General features: G+C 39.4%; 1 protein-coding gene across 1 annotated transcript in view; it reads right to left on the reverse strand.

The window, feature by feature from the left end:
• kntc1 (kinetochore associated 1) overlaps positions 1-14,837 on the reverse strand; it is a 29,210-nt gene extending 14,373 nt beyond the window's left edge. Inside the window, exons 1-40 of the mRNA XM_005473402.4 lie at positions 14,541-14,837; positions 14,217-14,363; positions 13,986-14,106; positions 13,733-13,848; positions 13,475-13,550; positions 13,254-13,331; positions 13,126-13,160; positions 12,927-13,037; positions 12,072-12,165; positions 11,330-11,382; positions 11,124-11,236; positions 10,976-11,030; positions 10,787-10,885; positions 10,633-10,676; positions 10,483-10,545; positions 10,327-10,402; positions 9,753-9,878; positions 8,531-8,697; positions 8,308-8,419; positions 8,051-8,194; positions 7,906-7,962; positions 7,603-7,674; positions 7,348-7,467; positions 7,117-7,260; positions 6,926-7,021; positions 6,697-6,800; positions 6,223-6,325; positions 6,021-6,155; positions 5,804-5,923; positions 5,470-5,542; positions 5,212-5,279; positions 4,817-5,118; positions 4,517-4,689; positions 3,557-3,657; positions 2,070-2,214; positions 1,722-1,778; positions 1,463-1,626; positions 1,282-1,386; positions 1,049-1,177; positions 594-710 (exon numbers count right to left, since the gene is read on the reverse strand). Coding sequence (XP_005473459.1) covers positions 594-710; positions 1,049-1,177; positions 1,282-1,386; positions 1,463-1,626; positions 1,722-1,778; positions 2,070-2,214; positions 3,557-3,657; positions 4,517-4,689; positions 4,817-5,118; positions 5,212-5,279; positions 5,470-5,542; positions 5,804-5,923; positions 6,021-6,155; positions 6,223-6,325; positions 6,697-6,800; positions 6,926-7,021; positions 7,117-7,260; positions 7,348-7,467; positions 7,603-7,674; positions 7,906-7,962; positions 8,051-8,194; positions 8,308-8,419; positions 8,531-8,697; positions 9,753-9,878; positions 10,327-10,402; positions 10,483-10,545; positions 10,633-10,676; positions 10,787-10,885; positions 10,976-11,030; positions 11,124-11,236; positions 11,330-11,382; positions 12,072-12,165; positions 12,927-13,037; positions 13,126-13,160; positions 13,254-13,331; positions 13,475-13,550; positions 13,733-13,848; positions 13,986-14,106; positions 14,217-14,354 — 4,206 coding nt within the window. The 5' untranslated portion in view covers positions 14,355-14,363; positions 14,541-14,837. The remainder of the gene's footprint in view (positions 1-593; positions 711-1,048; positions 1,178-1,281; positions 1,387-1,462; positions 1,627-1,721; positions 1,779-2,069; positions 2,215-3,556; positions 3,658-4,516; positions 4,690-4,816; positions 5,119-5,211; positions 5,280-5,469; positions 5,543-5,803; positions 5,924-6,020; positions 6,156-6,222; positions 6,326-6,696; positions 6,801-6,925; positions 7,022-7,116; positions 7,261-7,347; positions 7,468-7,602; positions 7,675-7,905; positions 7,963-8,050; positions 8,195-8,307; positions 8,420-8,530; positions 8,698-9,752; positions 9,879-10,326; positions 10,403-10,482; positions 10,546-10,632; positions 10,677-10,786; positions 10,886-10,975; positions 11,031-11,123; positions 11,237-11,329; positions 11,383-12,071; positions 12,166-12,926; positions 13,038-13,125; positions 13,161-13,253; positions 13,332-13,474; positions 13,551-13,732; positions 13,849-13,985; positions 14,107-14,216; positions 14,364-14,540) is intronic.
• Positions 14,838-15,028: the final 191 nt, after the last annotated feature.

Genomic DNA, 15,028 nt, shown 5'->3' on the forward strand with positions numbered 1-15,028 from the left:
GTCCACCACTTTTCACAAATGAAAGATGGGTTCACCCTGAGAACATGTGAGACAAGTGAAAGCGTCTGGAGAGGGTAAGGAGAGCGTTAAGCTGCCTGTAACATCGTTCAGCATGACCAGTTTGGTGGTGAGTCATGATGCCTGGGGACGCACATCAATGGAGGGAGGCAGAGACCTCTACAGGCTAGGCAGTGGTATCCTGATTGTCATTAGGTATCAGGATAAAATCCATGGACCCATGGTGCAGTGGGTCCTGGGTTCCTCCTGGTGCATGACAATGCTCAGCCTCATGTGGTGAGGTACAAGCATGTGGGGACAATACAAACTGCTGAGTAGTATTCGGAGTTGCTGCAATGACATTCTTGCAAAATGGACTTTGATTTTGGTGCCGTCCTTGAATTAATATTGATCAAACATTGCGGCATCCATTCATTTGTAACACATTACCTAGTCCATATCACTGTAGATATCCAGCATGATTTTTCCCATTGAGACCGGATGTGTTTTCTAAGTGTTCCTTTAATGGATTTTTTGAGCATTGTATTTATTGAGACCAGAGTACCTTTGACCACCTGATTTAAATACTTCATTACCTCCAATTTGCCAAGCTTGATTCCCCACTCAGCATCAGTGATGACAGAGAGAAACTTCCTCTGTTCTTCTGCCTCATTATATAAGCTACAGAGATTTGCTCCAATCCTTGCCACAGCCTGGAATAATAAAACACCATAAGGGATTTCTCAAATATAACATTGATTTTTATTTATTTATTTTTTCTACTAAATTGATAACTGCTTGACATAAATGATTCCCAGGTGTTTATGATCTCAGGTTCTTTAAACAGACTTCAGCTGAATCTTTTCCGTAGTCAGAGGGAAAAAACAAAACAGATGATATGACAAAGTCTGATGTTTATGGACTCACTAACTGAAACACAGAAATAATAAAGTCCCTTTTTGCCCACTTCTTTTTCTTAAATTTTACTTACTAAAAACAATAAAACATTTGTTATTTAATTTTTTTAAAAAGAAGAGATTTTATTGCTTACCAAAATCTTGTCATAGTTTTGCCAGGTGTTGTCAATAACTTTCCACAGTATTTTGAAGACTTCTGCTTTGGAGAGGAGTGTACAGAGACCAATAGCCAAATCACAATCCACCACCCTCCAGTTTAACACCTGTAGCCAATAGACAGAAACATTGATGGTTATTTAAAATATACCAAAAACCTCTGTTTATCTACCATAGAATTTTTGTGGTTTTGTGGACTTGGCTGACTTACCTTGTTCAACAGTGGCACAGCCACAGCATTCAGAGTAGACGTAGTCGTCTTCCTGAGATCGTTCAGGCACAGGTTGTACTTCTTAAGCTCTTGTGCGTCATAAAGCTGAGAGGAGACAACAATCATTTTCAGTACAATTGCTTGAGAAACACAACAAGCACTGCTGAGAATATTGCAGTACCTGTAGGCTCAGCTTTATATCCATGACGTTTGAGGTGACGTGCTGCAGGCAGCTGCCGTACGCGTTGACCACCACTCTGAAGGCCAATTCCAGCTGACTGCACTCCTGTAACATCTGTAACATGTTGGCCAGGGGACCGAAGAGCGGCCGCAGGTAGTTTGAACCTGCATGCATGACGAAACACAAGGTCAACATACAAAACTGCAATTTGATAAGAAAACAAAGAAAACTGAGGAAGTTTTTTTAATTTCAAATCTACCATCTTCAAATGAGCAGTGTGACAGACAGGAACAGTCCAGGGGATACAATCTGGTATCTGCAAAAAAGGTCATAAGTTATAATACGACTGCTTCTGGTAAAAATAACACAGGTCAAGTATATTTAAGCATTTTTTGATAAAACCAAAGGTGGCCAAAAGGCATTAGACATTATATGACACGCAGCATGAGAAATATGCACTATAAAAGTAATACGATCAAATCAGTTCGCAAAATTAAATAAATATCAGTAGTTAAAATCAATGGCATAGACCACTAAAAGTTGCCAAGCTTAAAAAACCCCCCAAAACAAACACATTTAACAGAAAATAAATCTGAGAATTTCTTACCCTGAGAAATAGGCAGCAAGCAGTTGGTAATCTCATACTGGACAGGCAGCACTGAAACTGGGTCCAGAACAATGCAATCTTCATTAAAGACATCTTGAAAACTCCACTGAGAGTGCGGGTCTTTTTCTGCCTCCGGTGTCAAATCCTGTAACGGTACACAGTTTAAAAAGTATGAAAACATTCGCTTCAAGCCGCAGCTTTATGAGAGAGAAGCATTAAATAATGCACTTTTATCAAAATCATGGATTATTTCTTACCATCTGTTTAAGGGATTCACAGTTATAATTTTGTGATAATAATAATTTAGATGTCTACCAACAAATAAAACATAAAAAAATTAAGAGGCTAGAATATACAATTCTATGTCCAAAAAGTTTGTGTAAAATATAAGTAAAACCCGAATGCAATGATCTTCAAATCTCACGAACCCAGATGTCATTCAAATCGCACAGAAAACATATGAAATGTTTAAACTGAGAAAAAGTATAATTTCATGGAAAATATGAGTTCGTTTTGAATTTGATTTCAGTAATACAAAACATCTTGGTACAAGGCCATGTTTACCACAGTGTAGCACTCTATAAGCATCGGCGATCTCAAGAGACCGGCTGCTGGATTTCTTGTAGAGGAATGCTGTCCCATTCTTGTCTCATATAGGATTCTAGCTGCTCAGCAATCTGGTTTGTTGTATTTTTTTTATTTCATGATGTGCCAAATGTTTCCAGCTGGTCAAATGTCTAGACTACAGGCAGACCAGTTCTGCACCTGCAACTTCTACTGTCAAGCCATGCTGTTGTAAAAGCTCCAGTATGCAGTTTAGCATTGTTTCACTGAAATATGTAAGTCCCTCTTACATATGGGAGCACGTCATTTGAAAATCTTTATATACCTTCCAGGATTAATGGTGCCTTTTCAGATATGGAAGCTGACAATTCCATAGCACCTCAATACCCTCAGAGATGCAGATCGCAGAACAGTTCCACCTTTTCTTGGTCCATTTTAAATGAGCTTTGGCCCAGAGGAAGGCAGAGTTTCTGAAAAACGGAGTTTTAACCGTTGTGGATGGCAGTAAAATTTGCTCACAGACAGTGATTTCTCCAAGTGTTCCTGAGATCATGCAGTGACAGAATGTCCCTTGTGCAATTTCTCCAGTTAACCTTTTGATCATATTATGCCCTGAAGAAGATTAAAATGTTCCAAGTCTTGAGGAACATTATTCTGAAAATAGACAGATTTTGCAGATTGGTGAACCTCTCCCCATCTTTACTTCTGACAAACTCTGCCTACGAAACTCTTTTTACAGAAAATCTTGTTACTGGCCTGTTGCTGTTAAGCCTTTTGTTACATCCTCCTCCTTTTGAGACATGTTGCTGTCATCAAATTCAAAACAAACCAATATTGTTTTTCATCAAGTCGTGAAAAGTTTCAGTTTAAACATCTGAAATATTTTCTTTGTTCTACTGGATGATAGGTAGGAAGATACTGACCTTGACGATGAAGCCATAGTTGTCTGATAACTGACACTGATGATAGACATCCATAGCAATCCGTGTGCATTTGCAAAGCTCCAGACAATCCAGGAGAAGATCTGTAACAGTTAATACAAGATAAACCTCAGGAATTTGCAAACTTCCAAATTATATGAAAAAGTAAGGGGAATAAGACATGTTATGCTCACTTAGACCAGGTGAAAATATTCCTTCTTCTAGATGTTTTTTTACATCTCGACTCTCTCTTTAAGTTAATTTTGTGATTAGCTGCCCCTCACAAACAGAGGATATCAAAAAGTGCATGTGCCATCTGCTCTCAGTGACATCATACAGAGTCATTTAGCATTCAGAGCAGGCTGAAGCCTGAGGTTTTGGCTTTAAGAGTAGTCACACATAATTTAACACTTTGATGTAAAATATGAACGCCTCCTCTGTAATGGTCATAAACACACATCAACACATCGTAAAATGTCATAAAAAACAAAAGACTACTGACAGGCAGTGGTATCCCTCAGCCTCGAGTAGATACACATATGATAGCATTTTGGACCTGCTACTTTCCTTCATTCTGGTTTATCACATTTAAAAATGTAGGTGTCTTTGTCACCTGCTCGCCGACTCATATAGCAGAGTGACCACAAAACCCCACCAGCCTTTGTTGGCTGAGGGTAAAAAACCCATCTCTGTCAAATATATTTTCACTCTGTTGGCCTGAGGAAAGGCAGCTGCTTTAAAAAGACCAGACAAAGATAAGTGGCATCTATATCTTTTTTATTTGTTTTACGATAGTTAGAGGAAAAAAATCCTGCCAAACTTTGAAATTTCGCATGTATTCACTTTTTACAGCAAAATCTATTTCACAGTAAAGCTATAAATCCACGGTTGAGTCATTTTAGTGCAACTTTCACCTGTGTAAAATACTGTTGAACATTTGTGATACTTGCATGTGTTCTTTACCTGAATGACACACAGTGATAGCCTGACAAGCCAGATCATGAATCACTGCTGGCAAATCCATGTCATCAGGAAGCACCATGGGGACATCCGCCTCCAGCATATGGCATAACATCTTGGCAGCAGTAAACAAAACCTTCCCTGTGCTGCTGTTATAGTGGTGCTCATACAGCTCACTAAAAACATAGAGAGACCGTGCAAATATGACTATAAGCAAGTTTTAAATCTTTAAATAATGCACCAGTTTTTTTGTTTTTAGAGACCAAACAAAAAAGCTGGCTCTGTCAGTTTCTACATGCAAACCTCAGGATCTTGAGCGCCTTGTCGACTTTGCCCACTTTCAGAGCTCTCAAGGCCAAGTCGGACCAGAGCTCCTGCTCGGTGCGCTGCAGCTGCCTCCCCAGACGGCGCAAACCAGCTTCTGTGGAGATCGTCTTGGTCTTGCCATCTGGATCGTTAGCCACAACTGGAGTTGTCATGGCCTTCCCCTTACATGAACGGCGGCCACGGGTGTTTTCGTAGGCTGTGATGTGATGTTCCTGGATCTGTTTTCGAATGTTTGGATCCTCATAGTTGGAGGGAGTGAAAAAAATATCAAAGTCCTCCTTAAGAAGAGAAATACAGAAAGACTGGAGTTTAAAACAAAATCAAATAACAGATTTAGTAATGCTGAAAAACATTTGTTAAATGAAGCTCACCTGCAGGTGGGAGATCGCCTTGAACATGACGAGGTTGTTCTCACACTCTACGCTTTTTAGAGCATCATCTGCAATAAAACATGAGGGCTGGGTTCAGTCCTGAATATTCAGGTGCACATTTATTGTGTATCTTTCCAAAAAAAAAAAAACAGTGTCACATCGTTTTAAACAATTTTAGCTGACAGAGACTTTTCTGAAACTTCCATCAGTCAGCCAAAGAGCTGGAGCTGAGAGGAATGAGGGAAGTATATTACTTACGTTTTTGGATTATATGCAGGTATTTCAGAGTCTCCACCATCACCTGAGCTATCACCATCTGATGTTTCTTGTGCTATCAAAGAGGAAATTCAAATTCAAACCAAATGAATATGGGGTTATCATGACATCCTCCAATGTTTCCTGCTGCAATTTTAAGGTTTTGGTTATAAGGTTATGCAGACACAAAAGAAATTTACAATGTTTACGAAGGAAAGTTCAGCTAGAATGACTTACAGTTCGTAAAATTATTTTGCAATGCAACACTTTAACTGAACCTTAAAAATAAATAAGCATAAAATGCACTTCCACAAAGGTGACGTCTTCCCTTCTGTACCTCATCAGATATGTGTTCTTTGTCCTCCAGCTGCATCCTGGCCCACGATGTGAGACGCTCAATCACACACTCTGCCTCTGCAGAGGGCAGCTTCTTCAGGAGAGTCAAGATTTCCTCAGTCTGCAAAAAAGAAGTACAATACAAACATATCAGGAACAAAGAAAAGCAAAATTAGTCAGTAAGATGCGATTAAAAACTCCTGTGAGGATTCACATACCTTGCCTTGGCCTATGAGGTGGATGACATACAGGTAATTTATCTGGGATGTTGGCAGTTTGTACGCCTCAGCTAACGTCAACGAGTCTTCTAAGGACATTGGCAAGTCTTGCTTGAGGATGTATCTAATCAGTGTCTGGGGAAAAACTGAGGTTATTTTACAGGTAGTAAGCTGCATGTTACATAGAGCAGTCCGTACATACCATTATTTGGGTGCTGTTAGACAGGTTGAAGTTGCGGATGCCGTATCCCCTGAGAAGTTTCCTAATCTCCATCAGACGGTAGCTCTCCTTTAACAGCTCCTGTCTTTAAAAAAAACAACAGGATTTTATTCAGTGTCTCACATTAACCTCCTAGGACCTGGTATCCTACATATGTAGACATCACATTTTGGCTTGTCTAGACCACAATACCAAATTTTGCTCTACAAGGGCCTGATATCCACTTACGAAGACATTATACTGCCACTGTTGTATTGAAATTTAAAACCAATGTCCTCATATGTGGATATCAGGCCCTTGTAAAGCAAAGTCAGGTAAAAAGATAAATCTTTGTTTTTACATTCATCAGGTCCTAATCAGCACAAATAGCAAAGAGAAGTTAAAAATGCATGCCATGAAAGAGTTCGGGTCTTAGGAGGTTAAAGGTACTTGAAGGAGACAATGATACAATCATACTTTGGTCCATCCATCTCTAGGTACTGCTGGACCAGTTTTTCCACCACGTTACTCCACGGTACCACAGCCTTCTGCATGATCTCCAGCACGGCATCAACCATCAGCTGGAAGAGAAAACCATGATGCGAGATTTTACAGTTCCCACCGGCTGCTAGGCTGAGTTTTCACTCAAATATTTTTGCACATTAATTGTCTCGTTGTGTAGCACTTAACGGTAACAGTCACCTACATCAGTGTCAGTCATGCAGCCGAGTACGGCCACTGCTTTAGCTTCCCATTCAGTGAAAAGTGTTGTGGTCTGAGAACTGCAGCGTTCCAGCAAATCCTAGTGAAGATTAGGGGGAGAAACACAAACACCATTGAGTATTTGATAAACTAGTGTGAGTTCCTCATGTGCGTGAGGCTGTAATGGAGTTTTACCTTGATGTATTGCAGAAGTAGTTCATCAAAAGGAATCTTGTGTTCTTCAGTGTACGGCCTGATGCTGTTTTCCACTGTGGCGGCGATTAGCTCCGGAGCCGGCACTTTGTCCAGCATGAAAAATGCCACACTCCACACAGTCCTCTTTGAAATCGTGACAGAAGATAACGCAGTAAGCACCCAGACACAGCAACCGATGGTGGTATCGGTATTAAAAAAAAACAGACAAACCTTTTCAAAGACCGAAAGGGAAAGTGAGCAGTTGTATTTCTGATGTAGGTCCAGCAGCTGACGTAGGTTGGATACCAGGCATTTGAGGTTTTCCACCTCTTCTACACAATTACTGTTATCCTTAAAAAACAAAAGAAACAAACAAACAAAAAAACAATCAATCAAAACATTATCGGGAAATTAAACATAACATCATATTAATTAAGCTGCATTTTATTGAAACTGGTAGAGCCTAAAAACAAAGCAAAAACCTACAGATTTCATCCATGTCCATAAAGAGGGCAGTCCAAGCACAGCCAGGTCCAAGCCATTCTGAGGCCAAGCACGCTGAAAACAAATAATGTGCATTTAGTGCAAGACTTCTCTTAGGTAAGACACCACCAAAGGCCTATTCTGAGAATATCTCTGTCCACTTAACAACATAATAAGATAAAGCTGAAATACGTTTCCCAGTTTATACAAATAAGTCCATAAAAGAACTCATTTAAATTAGAGGTCTCGAAAGTTGTGGATTTAATTTTATTTAATCATTTCAGATCAATATCCTTTTGTCTTTACCTTTTCTGTTAGCTCCAGATTTCTTGCTTTCTGCTCGAGCCACTTTGCCAGGATTCTCTGTAAGGATATGGAGGCAGTGTCTTTATTAAACATACCACTATATGTTAGAGACAATAGTATTTAGGAATGCAGGACTGTTTCCCACCTGTCCTTGTGGTAACACTCTCCTCACAAAGGGAATAAAAACTGTCTTGAACCACGGACAGAGATCCTGTGAAGGCAGGTCCTCTGGGATGGCACTGAGGATGGCTTCAAGGCTGCTCTCACTGAACTTGGTTGCAATCTGGCCCTGTCACAAAACATCACAACACACCTTAACGCCATTCCTGAAACAATAACTGCTGTTTTCTATTGATGTGTGAAAAGTTTCTACACATATAAATGTGGTGATATTATAATTACCTCATATCTGAGCCAAAGAAGCTGTGCACCCTTCATGTCTCCTTCTCTTAGATGGCACAGGATGTCTCCGAGATCATCAGTGCTGTTCAGAAACTCAATCCAGGCAATTCCACTGTGGATGGTAAAGTAACAAACTAAAACCACTCAAAAATGTACTAAAACAAACAAACAAACTCTGTATAACAAAATAATTCAGAATTGGACACTAAGACATTGATTTTACTTGAATTTTTCCACGCTGTGGAGGCTGCAGAAGGTGGCCAGTCTGGCCAAGGCCTCTTGGATCTGTAAAGAGGAGTATCGCGTGGCAGCATGGTTTAGCATCTTCTCTGCTGTCTCAAAGGTCGGCCATGGAGCCTTGAGGCAGTATTCCACCACATACTGCTCATCCTAGACCACGTGAAAAGATATATATATAAATAAACAGTTGCTACTCAATAACTACTCAAGAAATGAGCAGTCTGTCATTTTTATTATAGTTTCATTTAATGGATAGAGACAGAATATCAACCAAACATCCAGGATAAACACATTACATAAAAATGTACTTTAATTTGCATGTTACTGAGTGAAATATGTATTAAATCTCTAACCAAAATAAGCCCTTGTTAGGAAGCACAGCAGTTAAGATGTTTCTTGTTGTTGGTCACCAGGCCTTCCACACAGAATTAGGGATTTTGGCCCACTCCTCTTTACAGAAACTCTCTAAATCCTTTAGGTTTCTTGTTTCAGCGCCCTCAGCAGGTTTAGCTAGGCCACTGAATGACCTTAATGTGCTTCTTCTTTAGCCATGCCATTGCTGCAATGGTGGTATGTTTTGTTTCCACTTCCGTGCTTGACTGTGGAGATGGTATTCTTTGGGTCACACTCAGTATTTCTGTTCAAACAAGGTGGTTCAAGTTCATGCCCAAGAGCTTTAGTTTGGTTTCATCTGATTACACCACTTCCTGCTGCTCCCATGTAGTTTCGGGCAGATTGATCACCTTTCTCGCAATTATTCTCACATCATGAGGTAAAACCTTCCATGGAGCTTATATACAGCTTTATATTTCTTCCATTTACACACATAAGTGTATTTGAAATCAACTGACTGACACAGGAAATCAGAACTCTGGCTGGGCTGTAGGGAATCAAATCCTTATTTCACTCAATGACATGAAAATCAATGTAAAACTTTTATGTAATATCTTTTTTGCAAACGCACAAACTCAGCAGGGGATCAAATAGTAATTGTTTCCCCTACTGTAATTATATGAATATTCTGTGACAGTAAATTGACATCAGATTAAAAAGAATAAATAAATAAAATGCTGGCAGCTGCCAGTGCTACCCTTCAGCCTCCAATTTCGTCCTCATTCTGGGGATATTGCATTAACAAACTTGGGTGTCCATGCAACCTGCCCACTCGCCTGGCATAGTGATGACAGTACTGTTATCATACTCACTGTGATCTTCATCAGGTTTGTCTTGGCTTCTTCGACCAGTTCAGACCACACATCCTCTCCATAACCGCCCACTGATGCAGAGGCCAGCTGCTCCAGCACAAAGTCAAGCTTCACCTTATAGACAAGCTGAACAAAAACAGGAGTGCTTGTTGTATACAGCACTGATTAGGATGACAAAATACTATAAGAAGCATCACTCATCTAAAGCGACAATAATAGATACGGAAAACCAAAACCTCAGAAATCCAGCTAAATATATTGTGTGGTGCAAGTAAAACCACTTAAAAATGACCAAGTCAATCTTCAATCATGCCAGCTGCTGAAGTGATAGTTTAAATTTAGTCTCTGACAAAACAAACAAAAAAACTAACAAAAAACTCCAACACACAGACAACAGACTTATGTGTATCGACTCTCAGTCTTAATCAGGGTCTGCACTGAAGAGCACCTGTAAGATCATTTCTCAGAGCCATGCAATGCTTCCCACCTTCTTCATAAAATATTAAATCTGTTTTTAATTCATAATGATCTATAAACCACAAATCTAAGCTTGTAGTTATACAAACTCGATTACCTCTAAATCCAGCTCAAATGTGATGGCAAACTTTTCAGCCTCTTCAAACATGTGTTTGTGAAGAAGCCTGCTCAGCCTAGAAATAAAGAGTAGTCACATTAAGTCAGATTACATCATATAGACTATAATGTCATAAACTTTAATTAAATTAGGTACCTGTTTTCAGGTAAAGCCTCTGTGAAGGATCGAACAACCACAGAAGCGACTGGCTCTCTTCGACTATTTGAAGAGCAAGAAAGAAGTTTAATGTTTGAACAGTAAACAAAGGCCGATCATCACAGTAAAAGTCGCTCAGATATATCCTACCTCTCTGGGTTCTCACAAATCCCCTCGACTAAATAAAATGCATCCTGGAATTACAGAAAAAAAAGGCAACCAACTTTAACATGAAGAAATCTCAACAGACAGAAATTGCAGTAGCAAAATTAATGTAACGCTTCACTTTGTGTTGACTGTTTACCATGTTTATTTTTGTATGGACGAGACAGGAGACAAAGGAAACATCCAGAGAGTAGCAAACAGTCATAGAGGGCAGGAATCGTATTTGCAGTGAGCTGATCTGAAAAATTCAAACCCAACATAACGAGTTCAGAGTAGAACTCTGGGAAATCATCCGTTAAAGCTTCTTCAAATTGATTTGTACTTCTACCTGACTGTTGTCTTGCTTTGTCAGCATGATCATCTTCATGCTGCCTTTATCTTGGCTGTAATACACACATGAATGAACATTTTCAATTTTCAACTGTTTTAATGCCCCTGTGCATGTTTACAGTACGTTGTAAAACAGTGATACGTACGCCACCATGGAGGCAGAGCCACATTCTGCAGTGAGCTGAAAGTCATGAACGGCGAGCTCTGGCCAACAGTGAATCATGACAAGGAAGTGCAGATCCCAAAGACTCAGAACATCCTGAGACACAAGAAATAATCCAGGATAGATTTCAAAAATCAAATTCTGATTGATCTAAAAGTTTTAAACTGTTTTAACCAAGCAGGATCTCACCTCAGTGTCGAGGATGTACAAAAGGTTATCCACCACCACTATCTTCCTTACACCTGCAAAGACACAAAAACAGCTCTTAAAAATCATCACTTGTTGAATCAGCCCTAGATTCAACATTTTGCTTTTATAACCATGGATTTTTTTCTCGGTGAAACAAACGGCAGTGGATGGAGCAAAGTTTGCTTTTCTTCACGTCTGAGTTTATTGATCAGGTTGATGAAGTACTCCTACTTGCTTTTTCCCAGTAAAGGTTTTAATGGTGATCACAGGAACAGCGCTGCTGTTTTGGATGCTAGAAACACGTTTTCTTTCTCCCCACCTGAGCCTCACCACCTTGGTAACAGCTCTGCCTCTTTGCTCTTCGTGGTGTATAAACAGACTCCGGCACCACATTAAACTGTGGTGGCCCGTCATCACTGCTGCTGTATTATCAGTGTTTCTGTTTCAAACTGGGGACTGTGTGAACTTAATGTTGTCACTTTTTATTCACACGCTGCTCCTAAATAAGTTTCTATTTGCAGGTCTGTTTTTAGTCACAAATGTGGGTGAAATGTTCAGGTTTACATTGTTTATTGCAACAGCAGCCTACAGAGCCATGTGCTAAACGAAGCATCGAAGCAAAGAAGTTGTGTTTAGAATTTTTTTTAGAATCTAATTATTCTAGTTACTCAATGAATCGTTGCAGTCCTACTTCCAAAAAAAACATAATGTAATGCAACACTTGGGAACTGAGAGCACTTACCTGGAATTAAGCTGCTGTCGACGGTCTGAGCAAAGCACATCTTAGCTTGATGAGGGTCCATCCTCCAGTGAGTCAAAACATTTTCTTTATCCCCCTGTCAAGATGAAAATATTGTTTTACATGATATAATGAAACACTTGATTTATGTTATGAGGACTATCAAATATTTAAAATGCACGGACAAAACTGAGCACGAGGCAACTGATTTAGAATGACTCTGATTTAAAGACATATACACAGTCATGGCCGATGTGAATGTTTTTTTGTGCAGCATAAGACTCCTTACACGCACATATTACTAAATGAGGATCAATGAGTTCAGTGTATGCACATGGCCTCCTATTCACCAGAGCTCAGTTCTATAGAGCACCTTTGATATGCGGTGGAGAGTCACATCATGGATATCCAGCTGAAAAATTTTCAGCAACTGTGTGACATTATTATGTCACTATGGATCAGATTTCTGAGGAATGTTTCCAGCATCTTTTTGAATCCGTCCCGCAAAGAATTCAAGCAGCTCTGATAGCAAAAGGGGTCCAACCCAGTCCTAGCAAGGTGTACCTAATAAAATGTCTAGTGTAAACTTGCCATTAAAAATTGTTTGATACTTGTAGTATTTGGAAAAGTCTTTGAGTCATTTACCATTAAAAAAGTGCCACCTTTGCTGGTATGAGACCAAAAGTAAAATGAAATACAGACATCAGGACAGAATGACCAAAACATATCCGAAACACCATAAGGTGTTACTATCATTTCTTAAAATCCTTTCAATATGCTTCGTTTATCATGTAACACTTATCTCAGAATTGTAGCTGGAAGTCAAATTAATAAAACTTGACACTGATGGACACTGACCCCAATCATCAGATGGACTTCATGGCCCAGACTGAACATCACTGCTGTGCTGCAACCCTCCTCATGGTAATCCTTGGTGGAGTAAAAATCTATCTTGATCAAAGACTGGAGCTGAAACAGAGAAATGTGATTATTTCTGCATTGCTGAAAGAAAAAAAATATTGCTTGTGCATAAAAAGAGGATTTGACCTTAACTTACCTCCTTTAGAGCTCCAACATCCATTTTTTCAATAGCTGGAATGACAAAAGACAGAGATCAAACAATGGCTTTGAAAACAACAACAACAACAAAAACTTGGCAGATGTGGGGGACACAAATTTTTATACCTGACTCAATCTTTGCCAAGGAAAGGTTTGTAATGTGGAAAAAACCATCCTTTATGAGAAGGAACATGTGGTACATTCCTGACAATAATAAACACACAACATGAAAAAAACAAAACAAACAAGCAAACATAAACCTGACATGGCAGCTAGAGAACTGCTTCTACATCCACTTGTATTTCCAGGACATGTTAATTTCTCATAAGTCACTGTTCTCATATCACCTGAGGATGTCTTGTCTTCATCCATGATGAGATAGCGGTAGGTTTTCTTATCTCCATTTGGTTTCTCAACCAAAGCCTTCAATTTCAGAGGATACACAACATGTTAATGATGTAACACTTTGTGCATCACCAGGGTTTAGTTTTTACTGCTGCTACTGTCCTGTATACTTTAGCTTTATTATTCAGACATGCATACGACTAGATAAGATTAGACAGGATAAGAGTTAAGGCCTTAAAGATGAAAACAACCACACACACCCGGGTTAGGAGGATCCTCTTTTGCGGAACGTATATCAAATGAAGGTTTCCATTTTTTTCACAAACTACCAGAAACTTTCCCTTCAGGCACACGTCAATGGCGTCCACATCAGTTTCTGAAAAACAAAACCTTTGTTTATTTATACTTTTTAAAAATGTATTTTATTTATACTTTACAGATGCCTCAAAACTATTTTTAAAGACATTTTTATGGCTGATTTTTATACAGCCACACAAATAATCTAATGCTCACCAAAGTTAAGAAGCAGGAGGATGCTCTGATAGCTCTGATCAAACAGGATGACTGTCCTGTCAGCAACAATAAAACTCCAGTTTGAGCCGCTCGACGACGTAAAATTGGGATCTGCCTGCACCTGTAAAAACCCAGGTTTACTAAACCTTGCTTAAAACACTAATACAGGCCCAGAAGTCTTTGCCACAAACCCCTTGGCATGAGTGTGTGGTAAATATTTACATCAGTCACCTCATTAGCACTGGAGACTTTGACCAACGTGTCCACCTGATACAGGCCACTGCTGTTTTCCTCCCGGGACACACCATCGAAACGGACTGTATTTGTATCTTCGTTGGTCAGAAGTTCAACTTCGCTCCACAGCGCCATTTTCAGGAGCTGATAAGGGAGAGGATATCTTAACTTGCCTAGCAGCTAGCTGTCATTAATAAGGTTATAATACCAATGCTAGCTATTTAGCAGAGATTTACAAATAACAATAAAATATAAGACGACGATATCGACAAACAATGGAATGACTTTTTTATTAAGTAGATATAACCGACAGTAACTCACCAGTTTACTGAAATACTTAAACAGTTATAGCAGAGAGAGCCGACATAACGTCACCGTATTTAGCTTTAGAATTTGGCGGGTTGATGTAGGTTGTTAGGATTGAGTTGTTTGTGGTGTTGATTCCCAGAGTTTTGCCTGTCAGATACAATGTCCTTACAGTAAAAGGTAAAAATCCAGAGCTTTCTGTAAGTTTAGCAGTAGCATCCCACGCGACACTCAGTAATCTATTATAAAATGTTTAATGCAATGTGTCTGTGATCTAATACGGCTCATTTAAATGTTTAAGCTAATTTGACCTGAGATTAAGAGACGCCTGAAAGGCTAAATCGAGGATAAAATAAAACATACGTACAGGCGGGGCATTGCAGGAGTATCCGGCGAGTTTTTTGTGTTGCCAGGTTTGATGATTTACGGCCGCATGCAGTGGTTTAAACTTTAGGACTCATATGGCCATGTTTACGTTTTTACAACAAACGTGTATTTTTTTA

The sequence above is a fragment of the Oreochromis niloticus genome, linkage group LG12 (genome assembly GCF_001858045.2).
Source record: "Oreochromis niloticus isolate F11D_XX linkage group LG12, O_niloticus_UMD_NMBU, whole genome shotgun sequence".
In the NCBI taxonomy this organism is placed as follows: Eukaryota; Metazoa; Chordata; class Actinopteri; order Cichliformes; family Cichlidae; genus Oreochromis; species Oreochromis niloticus.